This window comes from Heloderma suspectum, chromosome 3 (assembly GCF_057233095.1).
Source record: "Heloderma suspectum isolate Gila_16-S chromosome 3, 16-S_ref, whole genome shotgun sequence".
Classification (NCBI taxonomy): Eukaryota; Metazoa; Chordata; class Lepidosauria; order Squamata; family Helodermatidae; genus Heloderma; species Heloderma suspectum.
Window position 1 is genome coordinate 48,763,058 of NC_139460.1, and position 20,319 is coordinate 48,783,376.

The 20,319-nt window shown below is 43.9% G+C and overlaps 1 protein-coding gene across 1 annotated transcript in view; it reads left to right on the top strand.

Annotated features, from left to right (window-relative positions):
• CCDC80 (coiled-coil domain containing 80) overlaps nucleotides 1-16,295 on the top strand; it is a 30,578-nt gene extending 14,283 nt beyond the window's left edge. Inside the window, exons 4-8 of the mRNA XM_084843144.1 lie at nucleotides 1,402-1,538; nucleotides 2,433-2,581; nucleotides 11,192-11,295; nucleotides 12,778-12,858; nucleotides 15,608-16,295. Coding sequence (XP_084699270.1) covers nucleotides 1,402-1,538; nucleotides 2,433-2,581; nucleotides 11,192-11,295; nucleotides 12,778-12,858; nucleotides 15,608-15,954 — 818 coding nt within the window. The 3' untranslated portion in view covers nucleotides 15,955-16,295. The remainder of the gene's footprint in view (nucleotides 1-1,401; nucleotides 1,539-2,432; nucleotides 2,582-11,191; nucleotides 11,296-12,777; nucleotides 12,859-15,607) is intronic.
• The last annotated feature ends 4,024 nt before the right edge of the window (nucleotides 16,296-20,319 follow it).

Here is a 20,319-nt window from a genome sequence, read left to right on the forward strand (position 1 = left end):
TTTTTCTAACATTTCCTTGTATTTGCTTTGGGCTCCTCTCTGGATGTTCCTCCTTACAAAAGAGAATAACACCACTGGAGTTCTTTCTTTAGCGCTATGAGTGAATAATGAAGACACTTCATTAAGACAAACGGTTTCTTGAGATCCTATTCATGGGCAAGAGCTTCACTGCTATCTAAGCAAAAACGAATACACATACACGGCCCTGATTAATTTAAAATGTACAAATACCAACGTTAATTAGGGAACAGCAGGAGTTTTAAATAGCTCTAGGAATTTAGCATTGCATGCACACTCCATATACACAAAACTGCTAGTAATCTCTCTCCAGCCTTCTCAAATGTTATTTCTGGTTGGTTTCTTAATGGCTCTTCTTGGTTCTAACTTCTACATTGTACAGAAACCTTACAAAGGTGATTTGTATTGCCTAGCCTTTACTGACATACAGGCTATAAAGAATCACTCTGAAGCCAGCCCCTTAAGGGAGAAAGGAAAAACAACAACCATGATACACCATTATTATTATTATTATTATTATTTATTTCATTTCTATACCGCCCAATAGCCGAAGCTCTCTTCACCATTGGATTGCACACCCTTCGTTAACATTTAAATGCTGACTTAGGGTGTAATCTTATGGTCCATTGGAGGCCTTAGAATATTGTGGGCCTCTCCCACCATGGGTGGAGAGAGGGAGGTCTACTTGAGGAGGTCCTCCCTGGTTGGCAATGGAACTTCACCACTGTGGCTGCCCTGCTGGTGGTAAGGGCAAGGAGGAGGCATTCCAAGTGGTGGCTTTGTATCATGGGATATACCTCTAGAACAGGGGTAGGGGTACTACATCAGCCCTGGAGCTGGCATACTTATTTTTCCCTCCTATTGGAACCAAATTTACTCTGCCCTCCTAAATTGTTTTAGAAACAAATAATTAAAAAAATGAACAACGAGGTAAAAATGAACAAAAATTGGTAAAAAAGAAAAGAAAAGTCAAACTGTCCCCACCCCAGAGCTGGCATGAGCCCAGCTGAGCTTAGGAAGTGATGGCTTTTCTGCCACAGACTCTCCCCACCCCTCTGACCTCCATAGGATTGCTCTCTGTGTGTCCAATAACCTGCCTCTGGCTTGATGCAGCCAGGGTGCGCATTGACCTCCTATGTATTGTGTGGGCTTTGGGTTTTCCCATTAATAGCTTCCTACAAATAGTGCTCAAATGCTTGCACGTGAAGATGTCATGTTCTTAACCTTTATCTGTTGCACTGTCAACAATCAGTGTGATAACCTTGGTGGATGCTTCTGAACAGAAGAAGAATAGAAAACGTTTGTTCTCCTCCTCTGCTGTTATTCGAAGAAGACGTGATGTAGGTTCGTTCAGCACTTAGCCCCATTTTGTTTTCTTTTAAGACAATGAGAAGCCTATGAAGGTGATAGAGGATGAAGACCTGGTTGACCAGCATCTCATTAACGAGCTGAGGAGACAATATGGGATGACATATGACGACTTCTTCATGGTGCTGACAGACTCAGATATGAGGGCCAAGGTAGGGAGAAGTCGGTCAGCACAATTATTGGAGTAAGGAACTGCGTTGTATATCAGAGAGGAGATGGGGAGGGCAGAAAATATGGATAGATGTATGAGCGCAGATCATTTCAGGACAGAGTGTAGCCAAAAAATGTGTTGGCACTTGAAGAGGCAGGTGGAGTTGGGAACCAAATGACTTTGTCTTTCTCTTCAAGATGAGGAATTTCAGTGGGAAATACTCAGTTCCATACAAGGATAGCGCAGGCCTGTAGCCAGGGGGGCTGCCCCCTAAATCTACTCTGCCCCTAAATTGTTTTACAAACAAATAATTTAAAAAGCTCTTTATAATTTTGTCTTTAACAGGCCTGCAAACCAGATGAATTGCCCCCTACTCCCCCCCTCGCAAACTTTTAGTCTGGCTACAGGACTGGGATAGCATAGTCACAGGTCATGGCATTTACATGCTACAGAATGGTCCTATAAAGCAGCCTTCCCCAACTTGCTCCCTCCAGATATTTTGGCCTACAACTCCCAGGATTTCTGACCATTGGCTGTGGCTGCTGGGAGCTGATGTCCAAAACAACCAGGTTGGGGAAGGCTGCTATAAAGTGCCACAGCAACATGAACAGGGTTTTATTTATTCCTGACATTTATATCCCACCTTTTTCCTATCCTGGAACTCAAGGTAGCAAGCATGGAGTTCCCAGGTGGTCTCCCATCCAGGCACTGACCGGACCCATACCAGCTCAGCTTTAGCCAAGGCTGTTGCAACATATGCCTTCAGACCACACAAGGGACCAATCAATATTACTCTGTCAGTATGCATGAAGCTTCACCATTATGTTGCAATAGGAATGCAGATGCCAAGCAATTTGTTTGCAGTGAAACTCCTTCTCAACACTTCCTTTTACAGCAATACTATGAAGTGCCCATAGCAATGAAGTCTGTGTTTGATTTGATCGATACCTTCCAATCACGTATCAAAGATATGGAAAAGCAGAAACGTGAAGGCATTGTCTGCAAAGATGACAAGAAACAATCCCTGGAAAACTTTTTGTCTAGGTATTTCCAATAGCTCTTTAGCTATGCTTGAGCTCTTTAAAATCTCTTTTAATAATGTGAAGTGGTTTCAAATTTAGCGCTTGTTTTGAGTATGTGTTTGTCATTGGCTGATTATCCTGGTCAAACACTAGCAACATCTGCAGCGATTAATTCCTAAAAAGACAAGTGCCAACGTTCAGGCCTGTCCAGAAGCCAGACTCTTCGATGCAGAAACTCTGCCCCTTAATCCCAAATGTAGAACAGGGTTGGGCAGACTTCAGGCTTGCGGGATGTAATTTGTTTTTTTCTAAGAATCCTGAGGTCCACCAAGGGCAGCCAGGTGCAAAACAGGGGCTCAGGTGGGTGGACATATGCTAAGAATTAAGGAACAGGGTGCCTCTGAGCAGATGCTCAGCCCAGGAATTTGTGATCTTTTTAGAACTAGAGCTCCTTCACACTGAGCTTTTATCCTGCAATTGAGATTGCTCCTTCACGGAAGTTTGGGGGCTCTTTACATGATGCCGTGACGCTCCAGGGCATCTCCTGCACTAAATGCCCTTTGTTCCGTTTTTAAATAGATCGCAGATTATGAGCTATCAAATTACCCCACTGTGTTCCGCTTCAGCTTCCTCCGTGAAAAGAGTTAAAGTGGCAAGAAGAGGAGCAAGATCAATGAAAGATAATGGAAGACTCAGATACGGGGAGAAGGAGGGGGAAGGGGGTGGGGGAAAAGGAAGCACATGAAAAAGGGAGTCGTTGTGATCCTGCATTTAAAACGGAAGCAGAAAGCCCCATTTTAAATGCAGGGTTTTAGGCTGGTGTAAAGATGCCCCCAAGCTCACAAGTCTTTTCACACAAAAATCCACTCCTGGTTCTCTCTCTCTCTCTCTCTCAGCAACCTAAATTTAGAGTGAAAAGGGTTTTCTAGTCGTTGCTATTGTTGAAGGACTAGCCCAAGACGGTTTGGTGCCTGAGGCAGAGCAGGAAATTGTAAACCTGTCCTTACCTGAAGTCAAGCTACGTAGTACCGAAGGCCATTCAAGTTATTTTGTCACTTGAGGCTGAAGATCCTAAAAGGACCTTGCCCTGGCACCTCACTCTGCCTAATGGTAGGACTGGCCACAGGGAGTTAGACATCCTCACTGATCTACAGCACATCACACCAGAGCTCTATCAGTAAAATCTGATCTACCTTCTGCCCAACCCTGTAGTAGGCAGTGGAGGCTGGTGGCTTCAATATCTGTGGGGCAGTGAATCCAGTCTGGGTTTCAGTCAGAACCAGTCAGAACTCTAAAGGAGCTATCCAAGGTGTGTAGTATCTTGGATAGCTCCTTTAGAATTCTGACTGAAGCGGATTCACTCCCCACTTCAGACATCGGAGCCACCAGCCTCAACTGGTAGTAGGGTAAATAAATCCTGCATATATTCAGGGGGTGCTGCTATCTTTATTAGTACATTGTATGTTCTAGAAATATGATTAGTTTGGGTTTACACTAAATCATCTACCCGTAGATTACATTGATTAAGGCTGTATATGCTGCTCCCCTGAATTACTATGGATTCTTAAAAAAAATGAATTACAGAATCTTATTCATAATATTGGGGAGAAAAAAGACCAACAATAGCATTAGGGTGAATTCGCACATGTTCATATCCATCACTTGATGATCACCTGCATGTGTGAAGCAGTCATTACATGTTTAATACCACAGGTAGATTTCATACAGCCTAATATTACCTAAAATGTAATGTTATTCAGTAGAGGTAATTCAGACATTCAGGTTCGATATATTGAGGTCTATATCTATATGCACAGTAGAGAAGATTATAAAAACTGTCCTGTGACCTGTGGTTCTTAAACTTTGAGCTTTTCCACATGAGGCTGTTAACTGGCTGTTAATCTGCTGTATCTGCTTTCGGTTTCGTCGCAGAATTGAGATCCGTGCACTACACCAGGAGTGTTTCCTTTCCTGCTTTTCCACTACATAACCTCTAGGTGGCACTATGGTATAGTGGAATAGCACAAATACACGAGAGGAAATTGCACTTTCTTTTGCATTCACAATTAATTGCCGCATTTTGCCTGCTCTAAAAACAACTCACCAAAAGTGCTGGTTAGACACAGAAGCAAAACTGGAGGCTCATGATGTGGTGTAAAGAACCCACAGACAACTGTGAGTAGGGAATGACGATACATGATAAATGCCTCTTGTACAAAAGCCCTCTGTAGCGAGCTTCCCTTGGGAGTGGGGCACAGAACATCTAGAACAGCTTCCCCAACCTCATGCCATTCATATATGTTGGACTATAACTCCTAATATCTCCTGCCAGCATGGCCCTTGGAGGGCACCCAGTTGGAAAAGTCTATTCTAGAAGTGGGCACACATTCTCTGGGAGGAATAGGAAAAACCAAGGCAAGCAGAGCCTTTGTCCTCTCACTAGCCAAGGCATTGGTGGATTGAATGCCCTCTAGCAGAAGAACCTTGTTGGTTCACATTGGATTTGTGGAGGTGAGTGTTCCACAAGTTGCATGATTATCTGAACCTGATTTGCCCAATTATCCAAACCTGATGGGATTTCTCTGCTTGTGGTATGAAGTGGAATCAGTTATATCTTGTTCTGTTCCCCTAATACCAGTCTTAGGTAGGGATGGTAGACAGATTCTTTCAATTTGCATTTTAATGCAAATTTGTATTTCCCAAACCAATATGCAAACCAAAAGGCAGTTATAGTTAGATATTCACACTTTTCTGATTTTGCAATGCAGCTTTCCAATCAAAAAATGTTTACACAAATGGGTATATTATGGAAAGGTGCACACAGAAGTGCATAGATCTGTGAAAATAATATACAAAAAGACAATAGGCAAAACTGAGTACTGCATACATTAGGAGAAATGTGCATGAATTTTTGTGCAAACCTTAAATTAGGGAATGGGCAAACTGATGATGTGGAAACAGAACGATACAAATTTACAAGTTGGAAAAAAAAATGAGAAACTGAGCAAAACCAAAATTGACTGATTTATCCATCCTGAATCTTTGGAAGACTCGTAATTGTGAGACAGATGTCTAACCCAGACAATAAAAAGTCTGTGTTTCTATAAAGGGGAAACTGCATAATGTTATTTGCCTTTTGCAATCCCTAATAATTAAAATAAAGCACAGAGTGTGGGAAAGACAGAAATATAATGTCTAAATGGAAGTGTCTCCAAAACTAACTTTTATTATTATTATTAATATCCCCGCACTGCCAAATGGGCATGAGTAGATTGTATGAAACCGAGTGACCTCCCTGGAGCATTGGCAGTACTGATTTGTTTTCCATAATTATTTCTCCTCTTGAATGAATGAAACAGCAGGAAGCAGCATCATTTCTCAGTCACTCCTTCTTAGGGCAAAACATTCAAAATAATGATGTTGATGGTTTGTAATTTGTATGTCTCTGACTTGGTGCTCTGACTTGGATTCCTGCATTGAGCAGGGGGTTGGGCTCAGTGGCCTTGTAGGCCCCTTCCAACCCTACTATTTTATGATTCTGTGATTCTGTGTCGAGTCCCGGCGAAGGGAATGAAGTTGAGAACCCTCGGGGGTCAAGTACAGGCAGGTGGCTAATCAGTCGCTGTTTAGACAGCCTAAACTATATCAACCCATTCTTGGGACTTCAGCTATCTGTGCTTTCACTTTAATACAAACTAGCTAATAGACTATCAGGTTTGATGGGGCAGAAAAAGAGGGATGGACAGTTCCAGTCCTTTCACCAACCCCACGGTGCACCACCCGAAGCATTCACTGCCCCTCCACAACCCCATCTAGTTCCAAAGTAGAGAAACTGGACTGATCTCACTGGCTTCAGCCATGTTTCAAAACAGAGCTGGGAACCTGTTCTTGGACTACAGCTACCATTAGCTCCAGCCAGCATGGCCAGTGGTCAGGAATGATGGGAGTTGGAGACCAACATCTGCAGGGCCACAGGTTTCCCCACCTGTGTTCTATAAGGTTGTTAATAATCTCCCTCTCTCATAATACTAGAACCTGGGGTCATTTCCCTCTCTCATAATACTAGAACCTGGGGTCATTTCATGAAGCGAATTGCTGGGAGATTTGGGACAAATACAAGGAAGTACTTCTTCACACAGCACACAGTTAAACTATGGAATTCACTTCTACAAGACATAGTGATGGTCACCAATTTGGATGGCTTTGAAAGGGTGTTAGACAAATTCCTGAAGGAGAAGGCTATTATCGGCTACTACTCCTGATGGCTACATGCTACCTCCATTATCAGAGGCAGTATGCCTATGTACGCCAATTGCTGAGGAATGTGGATGGGAGGGTGCTCTTACACTTGTGTCCCACTTGTGGTTTCCTGGTCGGCAGCTGGTTGGCCACTGTGTGAACAGAATGCTGGACTAGATGGACCTTGGTCTGATCCAGCACAGCTCCTCTTATGTTCTTATATTCTTAAGTGGTAGACAAATACCTGTTATTATCTTAGGCTATCTGTTGCATGCGGTAGCATGCCTGCTGACCATGCCACTTTCTTTCAAGCATGGCCAGCAGGCTTTGCCCCCATTGCAATCTTATCCCCTAGTGCAGTTCTTTATTTCCCCCATACAAATGAACTGGAAGCCCATCACTTACACAGGAGAAAGTCAGGGGTGTAGTACTGGGGGGATACTACAACTGTTCCTTGTGCTTGGAGGCCATAGCTTTAAGATCAAGCCTGCTTTAGAGCTCCTTTACATCAGCCTTGTAAATAAGCTCACAAAAGTTACTAGCTTGCAGAGTTTTTTTTGAGTAGCCTGCTAGTAGCCTGTTTCCATGCTAGCCATAGAGGAGAGGAAACCACCTCCTCTGTGGCCAGCATGGAAATGCAGAATAGCTGGATGGATGATATTCTGGAGGTGACGGACTTGACCTTGGGGGAGCTGGGGGTGGCGACTGCCGACAAGAAGCTCTGGCGTGGGCTGGTCCATGAAGTCATGAAGAGTCAGAAGCGACTGAACGAATAAACAACAAAAAGCCTCTTCTCAGGCTAGTAAAAACAGCTGTTCTTTACCACATAGGCTGGCAGAAAAGGGACAGAGCTGAGGGACAGGTTCCCCTTCCTCTACTACCAATGTGGAAACCAAGCAGATTGGCAGAAGAGGGACAGAGATATCAGTCTCTTCTCCGCCAGCCCAGTACTTGGAAGATTTTGTTGGCTATGGCTACAAGAGCTGGCTGGGGGATTCTGGGAGTTGTTGTCCAACACATCTGGAGGGCACGAGGTTGGGGAAAGCTGTATTAGCTGTTATGTCTCTCTACCCCCTTTAATACCGAAAAGATATCACAAGGAAGTATGGGTATGGAACCTTAATTCTTCAGGAAAGGCCTGCTGAACAAAGGGAGTTGATCATGAAGAACTGGTATGGTGAAAATGTATTGGACCCAATTCTTACAATCATTGTTTAAAATTCAAAAAGAAAACAGTCCTCCTGATTATTTCCAAATGCTTTAAATGCACTAACTAGGAGCTCAGATTTGGCTAAGCGGTTTGTCATTCATTTACATAGGCTTTTAATTTGGCCTATTTCCAAAGGCTCAAGACAAGACTGGGTAACATAATAAGAAGTTGTCACAAAAGCAATCTCTTGCTGTACCCTCAAAGCCTGGCTACATGTCAAACTCACTTTGTGAAAAGTTGCCACATGTAGCTAAGCTCTGCCTCTTGAGGCAAGGCTGGTTTGGGGCGCTGGCATTAGGGTGCCCGCTTATGAATCACCAAAAAAGAGGACATATATTTGCTAAAATGTACATATGCTAATATGTATGCAAATTTAGAAATATTTATTATAATTCAAATAGAAATACAGTACATCTCACCATAGTGTGGAAGACTGTGACCAGGTGACCTGTGTGCCTTGCTCAGCCCTCTGTCCAGCTGCTGTTGATGGACAGCTTCAAGGTCCAGCTCTTCCTTGTGATGGTTCTTTATCTTTAAACTGGACTTGGACTGGACAGCCATTCAAAGAGAGGAGACCTTCAAAGAGAGGAGAGCCCTTTGGCAGCCCTTCAGAGAGGTCTGTCCTCTGTAAAAGAGGACACATGGCTACCCACCTGCTGAGGGCTGAGGCCCGTTCCTCAGCTGGGGCACTATTGTCCACCCCTGATGTTTCCTGGGCTTGCTGCTGTTGCTCCTCCTTGTCTGTCTGCCTGCCCTCTTTGAGAAGAGGGCAAGAAGGAGCAGCAGCCACCTTGCTCTCCCTCCTTCCCTCCCTTTTGGGTGGCTCTGCAGTTTGGGTCCAGAAGAGGGCAAGCGAATGGGCAGCAGCACCCATGATAGAGCCCACTTAGGGAAGGGTATCTTACCCAAGGGCCCTACAAAAACTGGAGCTAGCACTACCGTGGAGTCTCCACCATCAGGCAGAGAAAGCTGGAGGAGACTGTAGTCACCCACGGAAGCAGGGGTCACTATGTGCGTTTTGCTCTCCATTGTTTATCTCTGCTAGATTTCCATGAGATTTGTCAGGATGAAGGAAAATAGACACTAAGAAGCAAGATAAGCAGAGAGGCACTGAAGCCCTCCTCCCTGCTTTCAGGAAGATAGAGAAGGTTCAGGAAGACTGACACAAACAGGAGTGCTGGGGCACCATCTGTAAGACAACATCTGTAGCCATTTAAGAGACCATCTCCTGCTACGAAAGTAGCCATGGAGCTCTGCACACATTCCTCTAAACCTAGTTAGCTCCGATTATTCTATGGGAATAGAAACTTGTTTTGAAAGTAGAAAATAACCTTTTGTTTTGGCTTTCCAATCTCGTTTGTACAAACGTGTCACCCCACCCACCCACTTTCCTGAAGAATGCAAAGAGAAGGTGATCTCAAAGGAAACAAGAAAAAGAAAAAGCTCAAATGGAAAAGTATCTTTCATTCCCATTAGTTCTGCCTGTCTAGAGAAACTTGGAATTTTTTTCAGCAAAACAGGATAACCTGAAACCTAAAATGGAATTTTTAAAGGCATTTGAGAGCTATTGCTTCCTCATGTTCACAGTCAGCTGGTCCACAACCCATCTTAACCAAAGAACCAGCAGTACTACATTCAGTTTAAAAAATTCTTCCTTAAAATTAAGTGGATTGGAGATTCGACTGAATGTTTAGCACGGGTCCGAGCACCATTATAGCAGCCGCATATTGAATAAGACTTAAAGCAAATCCCAGACCCAGATCATTTTATAACACGTTTAAGGAGTCCAAATCTATTCAGGCCTCAAGTGTTGAGCTGTGCTTATAATGGTCTAAATATAGGGATTTTTTGAAAGCCATGGTTGGTGACTTTGCTTACTTATGGGATCTTGGTTCTTCTTGATTTTTAGCAGATGAACAGCATGCAGAATGTACCTAGCTGGTCTTCCCTTAACCATTGCTCATCCGTAGTGACACTTGCTATGATTACCACTAAGGTAGTGTGGGTTGAAAAGATGGCTGAAGTAAGAAGTCGTTGTGGTAAAGAAGAGAGTGTCCATATTTCTGTCAGGAAGCCATTTAGGGGGAACTTGCTCTCCTCCTTCCAGACCAACTTCCTACCTATAATCCTTGAGTCCCTGCTAGTTTCCTCATATACCTCAAAGTGAGTTTTGCAAGAGAGTAAAGGAGTGTGGATTAGGGATGCTGGCGGAATCCAGGGCGGACGAAAATGGGCTTGGATTTCTAAGAATCTGACCTGCGGAATCCGCTGTGGAGCGACCCCCCCAGGCCATGTTGGGTCCGTGGACTTTTGGGTTTGTTTTTTTTTTACTCTCCCGAAATTTATGCATATTGATTCATAGGAAAATATGCTCGTTTCTGCTGAGGAAAAGTTGAATGGAATGGGGGACAATATGCTAAATGTTACATACTAAAGTAAATTATATAAATTGTTATGAAACCTCTTACATAATGATTTGCGTATTCTTCTGCATGATGAAAAAAATTTGCATCTGTCTGTGAGCAGGCGACAGAACAAAAAGTGTCTGACAATCCACGAAACACAGATGGAGTGGATTTTACACAGCCCGTACATCCCTAGTGTGGATATAAACAGTGAAACAGTGCTACAAACGCCATCTGTTGGAACAGCTTCTCAGCATATGACAAGGCCAGCTGTGCCAAACATCTGGCATGCTTTGCCTTCCCTTTCACAGGCTTTGGCTGCCCCATCTTCCTGTATGTCAATGTATAACAAAGCAGCCAGTAGTAGGGTGGCCAGCTGTTCTACTTTGCAGAGGACAGTCCTCTGATTTGATGGGCTGTCCAGTCCAGGGCTGGTTTCAAGATAAAGAACCTTAAGGAGGGAGAGCCAGCAGGGCCACTGAAGTTGCCCACCAACAGCTAGCCCCTGGACAGGAAACAGTACACGGGTCACCTGGTCAGTCTTCTCAACTACGGTGAGAGATATTTTATTTCTATTTAAACTATAGTTGTTTCTAAATTTGCACCTATACATAGAAATATGTATATGCAAATGTTATGCAAAATTGGTGTTCTTTTTTGGCAATGCATAAGAGGCCACCCTAGTCAGCAGACTTGTGACCCACTCATAAGGCTATAGAGACTGACCAATGGCTGCTTTGGGAGTAATTTCTCTGCGCACATCCTCGTTTCATTCCAGATTCCGATGGAGGAGGAGACTGCTTGTGATATCTGCTCCCAGTGATGAAGACTGGGCCTATTCGCAGCAGCTTGCAGCCCTCACAGGGCAAGCCTGCAATTTTGGTAAGAAACAAACCACCATTGCATTGGTTTGTAGCCACTAGCTGTCCTTGTAAAATAAAATAATTAAAAATCCTCTGTATCGGCATGAATCAAGCTCATGGGTTAGGTTTAGCCCATCTAACTACCCATAACTATACATTTGGATACTATTGCTAAAGCAATCCCTTTAGACTCATGGGAAATGTACCAAGGAGGAAGACTTGAGAGGCATTTTACCCACAACAGCCTGCATGCGCAGACTGCAAGAAACAGATTCTGTGCTCTCCCTGTAAGCAGGGGCGCATAACTTCTTTTAGCACAGGGGCAGAATTCAATTTCAAGGTATTGGTTTTAACCTATAAAGCCTTACATGACTCAGGACCACAACACCTGATGGAGCACCCCTCCTGGCATGAACCTACCTGTGCATTACATTCATCATCTAAGGCCCTCCTCCAGTTGCCTCCTCTGAGAGAGGTTTGGAAGAAGGTGACAAGGAAGGCCTTCTCATTGGTGGCCCCCCAATTTTGGAGTGATCTTTCCCATGAGGTCCATGTGACACCAACACTGTTACATTTTTAGTGCCAGGATAAGACCTTCCTCTTCTGTCCAGCATTTGGCAGCATATGATGAGGTTTTAATCAGGTATTGGGTTTTTCTTATTGTTAATTGTTTAACATTGTTTAGATGTGTGTGTTTTTGTGCATGCTGTCTGCTTGTACGTTTGTATGTAAATGGTTTTTTAAATGTATTACGGTTTTCATCTTTGTAAACCGCCCAGAGAGCTTCAGTTATTGGGCAGTATAGAAATGTAATAAATGAAATGAATTTCAGAGCAGCAATCCGGGGTCACATTCCAGTTGTGGGCAGGGCAAAATATCCCCAGCATATTGTAGCTTAAAGCTGTTACTGGCAGTAACTAAGCCTTAGGAGAGGCTTTTCAACCTCTGAGAATGGGGAAAACTGCAAAAAAAGCCAGGAAAACACCAAATGATCAGTGCTTGGGGGAGGTAGTGAGGGCCACCAATTTGGATGGCTTTAAAAGGGGATTGGACAAATTCCTAGAGGAGAAGACTATCAATGGCTACTAGTCCTGATGGCTTTATGCTACTTCCAGTATCAGGGGCAGTATGCCTATGTACACCAGTTGCTGGGGAACTTGTGTGGGAGGGTGCTGTTGCACTCATGTCCTGCTTATAGGTTTCCCATGGGTAGCTGGTTGGCCACTGTATGAACAAAATGCTAGACTAGATGGACCGTTGGTCTGATGGCTCTTGCATGGCTCTTATGTTCTCAGTATCCTCTATTTACATTCTAGGATGGTGAACTGGGTAAATCTCCTATGCAGAATTCCTTTTTAAAAATTGCATATTAACCCTATGCATTGTATGCATATAGAACTGGGAGGGAATTGTATTTGTCTTTGGCATTACAGCAATGTTTTCCTTTCACTCAGTGGAAAAAATCTTGCATTACTCAATGTTTGACCCTCTTCTTTTACAGGTCTGCGTCATATTACTGTCCTCAAGCTGCTAGGCCTGGGAGAGGAGATTGGTGGAGTTCTGGAATTGTACCCTATCAACGGTAAGAAATCCTTTCCAAGTTTTAAGCGCCAATGATGGAAGACATCAGTGTGCGTTGCGCTGAGCTGTGTTTCCGCATGATGAATCCGTGTTCTTTCAGGGCATTTCTACATGAGGCTTTTATCCTGCAATACCAGGGCTTCTGCTTCTGGATTCTTTGTGAGATTAAGGTCGGCTTCTTTACACGTGCTTTTTTTCTGGGGGGTTTCTTTCTCTGCCTTTTGATATGTTTCATTATGCAACCACTAGATGGCAATGTGGTATAGCGAAATTGAGCAATTATACGCTATAAATATAATGCTATTCACAAAAATACTACACTTTTCTTGATCTACCCCCCCTCCCCGCAACAATGGTTGTAAAGCATGGGAGATGCCTTGGAGGATGAGAATGTCATGTAAAGGACCCGCAAACTACTGTGAGTGAGCAATCACGTGTGCACAATAAAAGCCTCATGTAGAAAGGCTCTATGTAGACTGAATATAACAACTGTAAACTTATACTTTAAACAAGAGTTACTGATGGGTCTTGAACTGTGCCACAGGTGAGTCCATAGAACATGCATGGTAACTGCACATGAAGCCACAGCACAGTCACATCCCAGGTCCTTCATGGGATATGGAGCAATAGACCAAACAGAACTCTAGTAACTACACTTGAGAAACTGAGGGCATAATCCTATGCATATATAGACAGAAAGAAGTCCTACAACTCCCAGCATTCCCCAGCCAGCCATGCTGGGTGACTGTCTGAAACATCTCATAGTCCTAGCTTGATGCTCTAACAGACAAGCAGAAGTATAAAAAAAAATGCCTGTAGTGTAGCTCCTTAAGCTTACTCTGGTATGTTCTGTATTACCTTCCTTGCTCCTGACCCTCCTTTATTTATCTAACCTGGTTAACAGGAAAACCCTATACCTATATATTTGGAAGTACATCCCATACAGTTCAGCGGGACTTATTCCTAGGTAAGTGTGTACTACAGCAGCTTTTCCCAACCTGGTATACTCCAGATTGTTGGACTCAAACTACCAGCATCCCCAGCCAACATGGCCCGGGAGGAGTAGTCCAATTCATCTGGACACCAGGTTGGGAAAGGCTGTGCTACAAGATTGTAGCCGAAGGGCGCAATTCTATGGCCACTAGTCCCTGGGAACCGACCTCCACCCCCTCCCGCGCTGCCTTGTAGGCAGCGTGGAACAGCCCCATGCTCTGTGCTCAGAAGAGGAACACGGAGTGGCAAAAATGGCACGTTCCTGGGGGGGTGCTGGGGCGGAGAGGGCGGAAGTGCTGTTCCAACGCTTCCTATGCATCGGTTGGCATCTGCCCCCCCAACTCTGCCTTCCCATGGCTAGAGAGCCGAAATTGGCTATCTAGCCACGAATACAGGGCGGATGAAGCGCGGAGGGGACAAACCTCTCCATGCTGCTCCTGCCCTCCTTTGATAGGCGGTCACCTCCGAGTTTGGAGGCGGCTGCCTATCCCGAGACGATTATATCCCAATAGGCACCCTCCATTGCCTTGGGGAGTTTCCTGAAGCCAGAAGAATAAAAAAAAAAAAAACCTTTCTCAAGTATGTCTTTGGAGGGGCACTGATAATCTGGGATCTTACATTAAAAAAAAATGACAAATGACAACTGGAAAAAAGTCACAATGTAAGGTCAGGTTTCTAATACGTTTCCCTTATAGTTTGATATAAGCAGAAAAGAATCTAGAGTTGTACATGTAGTAAAAGGGGGGGGGGATGAGCTCTTTTTTATAAACATAAAAATATAGTCCCACAAAATGGCACAGTTTGTTTCCAACTGGAAAAATTCAAATAGGTTTACACAATTCAGCAGAATGAAGAGAGCTGCAGGACAAACACGCGTGCACACACACGAAAAGGAAGCATATTTTCTCCTGAGACCTATTTGATACCAAAGGTTTATTTGAAAGGCAACACATTGACATTTGAGCATTGGAAAGAACAGATCCCTAAAGCTTCACACTTTCATTTCACCTGGTGAAGTTAACGTGTGAGGCAAGTGTAGCACTAGGCTGACTGTGTTCTAATGAGATTGGATTTCTGTCCCTTTCAGGATTCTGAGGGAGACAGACATTCTATGGGGGAAGCTTTTCCTACATTGTTGGACTTATAGAAAACAAAGCACACCTTCTAATGTCACTCTGCTTCAAAGCTCTTAAAATGACAGAAACTGTGTCCCTTTCAGAATATGGTCTTCCTAGATTAAACTTGATTAACTACTACCCTAAATAAGATAGAACACCATGCCAACTTACATAGGGGTGAGGGTTTATTACCTGCTCGTAACAGTGGAAACAAAGGAATCCCCAGTACAACTAGAGCTGGTTTGATGTAGTAGTTAAAAATTCTAGTTCCCAGTTGGCCATGAAACTCACTGGGTGACTCTGGGCTAGTCAGTGACTCTCAGCCTAACCTACCCTACAAAGTTGTTGTGAGGATAAAATGGAGAGGAAGATTATGTATGCCGCCTTGGGCTCCTTAGAGGAAAGATAGGATAGAATGAATGAATGAATCAATTGTGTAATTCAACTTTGGCCCAAGAAACAACCACTATTCCTTACCAGTATACCATGCCAACTCCATAGTATAACGGTTTCACCCATAAATTACAGTAGCAGTACCGCAGTAAGTTAAAAGTACTAAGTGAACATGTTATGTTTTCAGAACAACTTGCCTGTGTATGATCAAATGCTGATATTATTCCCAATTCTCACCTTCTCTAGGGAGCTCTAGCGTGGACCGAGAAGATGTCCCTGCTCATTTGGTGAAAGACATACGCAATTATTTCCAGATCAGCCCTGAATATTTCTCCATGCTTTTGGTTGGAAAAGATGGGAATGTCAAATCCTGGTATCCTTCCCCAATGTGGTCCATGGTGATTGTGTACGATTTGATTGACTCTATGCAACTTCGACGACAGGAGATGGCCATTCAGCAGTCCCTCGGCATGCGATGCCCGGAAGATGAATACGCAGGGTATGGATACCACGGTTATCACCAAGGGTATCAGGAAGGTTACCAAGATGATTACCGTCACCATGAAAGTTACCACCATGGATACCCCTATTGAAATTAGCAACTTAACCTTTGACTGCACCCTGCTTGCATCTTAATAACCATTCAAGCCACAAGGAGCCAAACTTGGAAATCTTTTTTATGGCCACCTGAATGTGTTTCTTCCTGTGTTCAGTCAAGTATTGAACTATGGCCTTCACTGTAACACACATGTCCATGAAGTGAAATAGATCAAATTAGAGTCACTGATGCCTTATGGAATAAAGACTCCTTTATATTTCGGAACCCTTTTAATTTGAGGGTATTGCCAGGTGTTATGTATGTATAGAACACCCCTTTCCCCACTCCAATGAACTTTGTACCGTAGGCAGGCTATAAACTGTATAATAGACACTAACATGTGTATACTTTTTTTTCTCTCCACCCTAAGGGGGGGGGAATTATTGGAAAGCTGTGAATTTTTTTGCTGAAGAATGGTGGATATTACAAAATGTATCCTTCAAAAGGTAGCTTTTGAGGAAGGAATACAGAAGAGATCCTTTCAGAAAAGTGATTTTAAAAAAATACTTTACCTAAAATGACTTTCTTCACAATATGCCAGCTCCACAGTATAACAGCTTCACCCATAAATTACCAGTATGGGAAACTGAGATGGCTAGAGTAAAGAATAGAGTAGAATAAATATATTCTATTCTATAAAGAATAGAGTAGAGTAGAGTATAGAAGCTGAGATGGCTACACTCTTTCACTGTAAAACAATACAGTGAAAGAGTGCAAACCATGTTGCTACTTTAGCTGTGGCTCTCATCTTGCAGGTATTGTTTTTCTTCCTATGGAAGCATGAAGACATTCAGTTCAGCAATGGTCCTACCTATGGGACAGCATAGGTGAGGCTAGCAACAATTCCTGAGGAAGCAGGACTTGTCCCAGCATCCTCAGTAACCTTCCTGCCTTGGATAGGAAAAGTAGGGCTTCCTCCGAGCTCCTTATGGAAGCTAGGAAATGCATACAAGAATTCAAAACAAAGAGAAAGCAGCCGAAGTTTTAACTGTAATCTCAGCCACATTACCAGACCTACCTCTTATACTAGATGAGGCATCTTGTAGGAATCTCTCTTGATGGCTATCTTGTCAGTTCATCAAGTTTTTGAGTTAGCTACTCTCTCACTAGAGAAAGAGGCTGGTATCTCAGGGTGGGCAACTTGTGGCCCTCCAGATGTTTTAGTCTACAACTCCCATCAGCCCTAGTCAGCATAGCCAATGGTCAGGAATGATGGGAACTGTAGGCTAAAACATCTGGAGAGCCACAAATTGCCCAACTTTGTGCTAAAGTAATAGGAGTGTGGACCATAGCTCAGCGGTAGAGTTCATGTTTGGCATGCATGAAGTCCTAGGTTCCCTGGCCTAGCATCTCCTGTTGAAAGGATCTGAGGTAGCAGCTGATGGTGTGGGGAAAACCTTTGCTGAAGACCCTGGAAAGCCACTACTAGTCGGAATGGACAGCCCTAGACTAGATGGATACATAGGCAGCATCCTATGTTCCTATGATTGTTGTGCATCCAGACCTATCATTCATTCTATAGAGCTGGGGTGCAGAAATTCTTTCAGCCCAAGGGCCAAATTCCATTTTGGAGAAGCTCTGAAGGGCCAAAGGAAAAACAGGCAGGGTCCATTAACCCACAAATACCTGCATATTTTAGCTTAAAGATCTTACTGCCAGTAACTAAGCCTTAGGAGAGATATTTCAACCTTTTAGAATGCGGAAAAAACTGCACAAAAGGAAGGAAACCACCAAAAGATTGATGGTTGGAGGAAAGGAGATGAGGCCAAGGAAAGGAGGCAGGGCCTTCAAGGGATCCCCAGAGGGCCAGATTTGGGCCCCAAGCTTGAGGTTCTGCACCCTTTTTATAGAGCAACTCAACCCTTCATCATGTACAGGAGTTCGTCTTACCCGCTTTCAGCCTGTCCCTCCTACCTCTAGGGAAGAAGGAGCACTTCTTGAACCTTCATATATAAACAAACGGTGCCAAGCCCAGCAGGCCACTTGCACCCTTCTCTTGGCCTTTGGCTCATCATGCCTGGGAAGCAAGCAGAGACCTGCTACAGGTGGCACCATGACAGGAGGCCAGATGAAAGCAGAGACTAGTGTCTGAATAGTGCAAGTCTTTTAGAGGTGTTTGGGCTCTGCTTCAGGCAGGAAAATGTCTTGGGCTGGCACTGGAAGCAAGACTTCCACAGCCCCTTTCCTGGGGGATAAGGACATGGATCATGCTACCCAGCTCCTCGGTTCTAAAGGAAAACACAGCCCATACCACCAGAGGTTCCTTTGCCTTGATAATGTCTGGGAATATGTGGCTCTGTAGAAGGCTCTCTAACAGTCATTTAGATCTCCACATGTCCCTTCACCAAGCACTGAAAGATAGACAGCTTTGCTTCAGCCAGTGCATCTTTGGGCTAATGCTTTTTCATAGCCTGGGTCAAAGGCCAAGTTCTCAGAGAGATGGTAAACTCGTGCCTAGGATGTACCAGTTCAGGCTTCGGGTGGGGCTAACATGATGGATGCTCCTCCCTACAAAATAACAAAAGTGCTCCAGATAAAAAACTAGCATGGCAGGGAGAAGGCTAAGCAAGAATTATAATTCCTGATATGCTAGTTTTCTACTGCAAGAGCTTTTTTTTTTTGGGTAGGCTCATGTGAGCTCCTATCTGCAGTAATATAACAGAGACCCAGCTGTGTCACATCAATGGGAACTAAGACCTTGGGAATCCTATCTTGGAGGGTAACTGGCTTATGTAATGGTTTCACACACACCCTGCCCCCTTAGATGTACTGTTTTGACATACTTGAACTCAATGCCCTCCTGGTGTACAAGGGGGCAGGAGAGAGAATCTTAATCTGGCGAATTTCTGTACTCGTAAACAGGAAAGTATTCTGCCTATCCCACTGTTCTGACCCTTCCCATGTTACTTTACAAACTATGTATTAGTAAGGAAAGAATGCTAAAACTTCTTCTGACCTACTTTAGATTATACTGGCTCTTTAATCCAAACTGGGCTAGAAGCCTAAGGCCACCACTGCAGCCAGTCACAATCAGTGCAGCCACTTACCCGGGACCCAAGGACCAGCAGCTCTGAGGCAGGAACTGAGGATAGCAGGTAATTGCTTCCTGTACAAAAAAGAGGGAATGGCCCCTACTAGTTTACTGCAGTTCAGAAACCACTTCAGGTCCGCAGATGTCCTGTACGTGCAACCTATGGGGAAACTGTTTCCTGCTCCGCATTACAGTGACCAATTCTCGCCTGTATACTCATCAGTTGCCCCAAACACATTTTTTCAGTGTTTTAGCTCAAGTCCACCCACACTCAGTTACTGCATCCTCTAATTCCCAACCTCAATGGGCCACCAGTGACGCATCAGGTTCAAACTTTGCATACAGTATTATCAATTGCCAAAGGAGAGTGGAACATGCATTCTTTTCAGCTGAGAAGTGTGTGTGTGCGCGCACGCACACGCACACACAAAACAGAGAATATGAATGAATTTCTCATTGGTTTTCATGCATAATCCACAAGTGGGGAGACAGTGTTTCAGAGTCTCACTATAATTGTTTAATGTTAACCTGCAAAATGTGTTGGGCAGATTTATGTGTGTAGACTTTTAATGGGAGGAAATTCTCAGGGAATTGCTGAAGTAAAAGTCTCCCTCCCTTTTGCTTCCTTAACTGAAATGTAATCTGAAGCTAATGGTCTCTCACAAATGCTTCCTGGAGACATCATGCTAGGGAGGACAGCTTTAGTGTTGGCCAAAGTGAGGAGACCAAAGCAATTATAATACACATTACACGCAGTAGAAAGCACTGTACTACAGTAGTCCTAGCTCTGACACTTTGGGTGGGTTGTTGTGTGTGTTTTTTGGTACTAGGTATTCCCTTGGCAAAACAAGCTATCCTCCATTAAAGAAAATAAGCATCTGGAATCTTAATTTCGCAAGTAATTTCTTACTACATTCCAGAAGAGCCAAGTAAAACAGTTCTCTCTATCCCAAAGCCGAACTACATGTTATACTGGCAAAGACGTTTTCTAAACGTGTCTGCCAGATATGTGAATGCAGAATTAGGAGGAGGAGGAGGAGGAGGAGGAGGAGGAGGAGGAGGAGGAGGAGGGGGAGGATTGGCAGGCAGGAGAATGCTTAACCTTGCCCACACCTCCTAATTCTCCCCAGAAAATTCCCTCCCACTTTTTCACCGCAGCCTAGCTTTTTCCACTGTTGGGATAGCCATGCAAACATTTTCAGGCGAGAACTGGATGCAGGAAGGGTTAAGCAGCCCTCTCCCACTTATCCATATCCCCCGCAAATGCCTCTGCCCCCATATGAGTATTCTGAGGGAAATTTATTTTTCTTGTATTGCATGGTCCTGCCC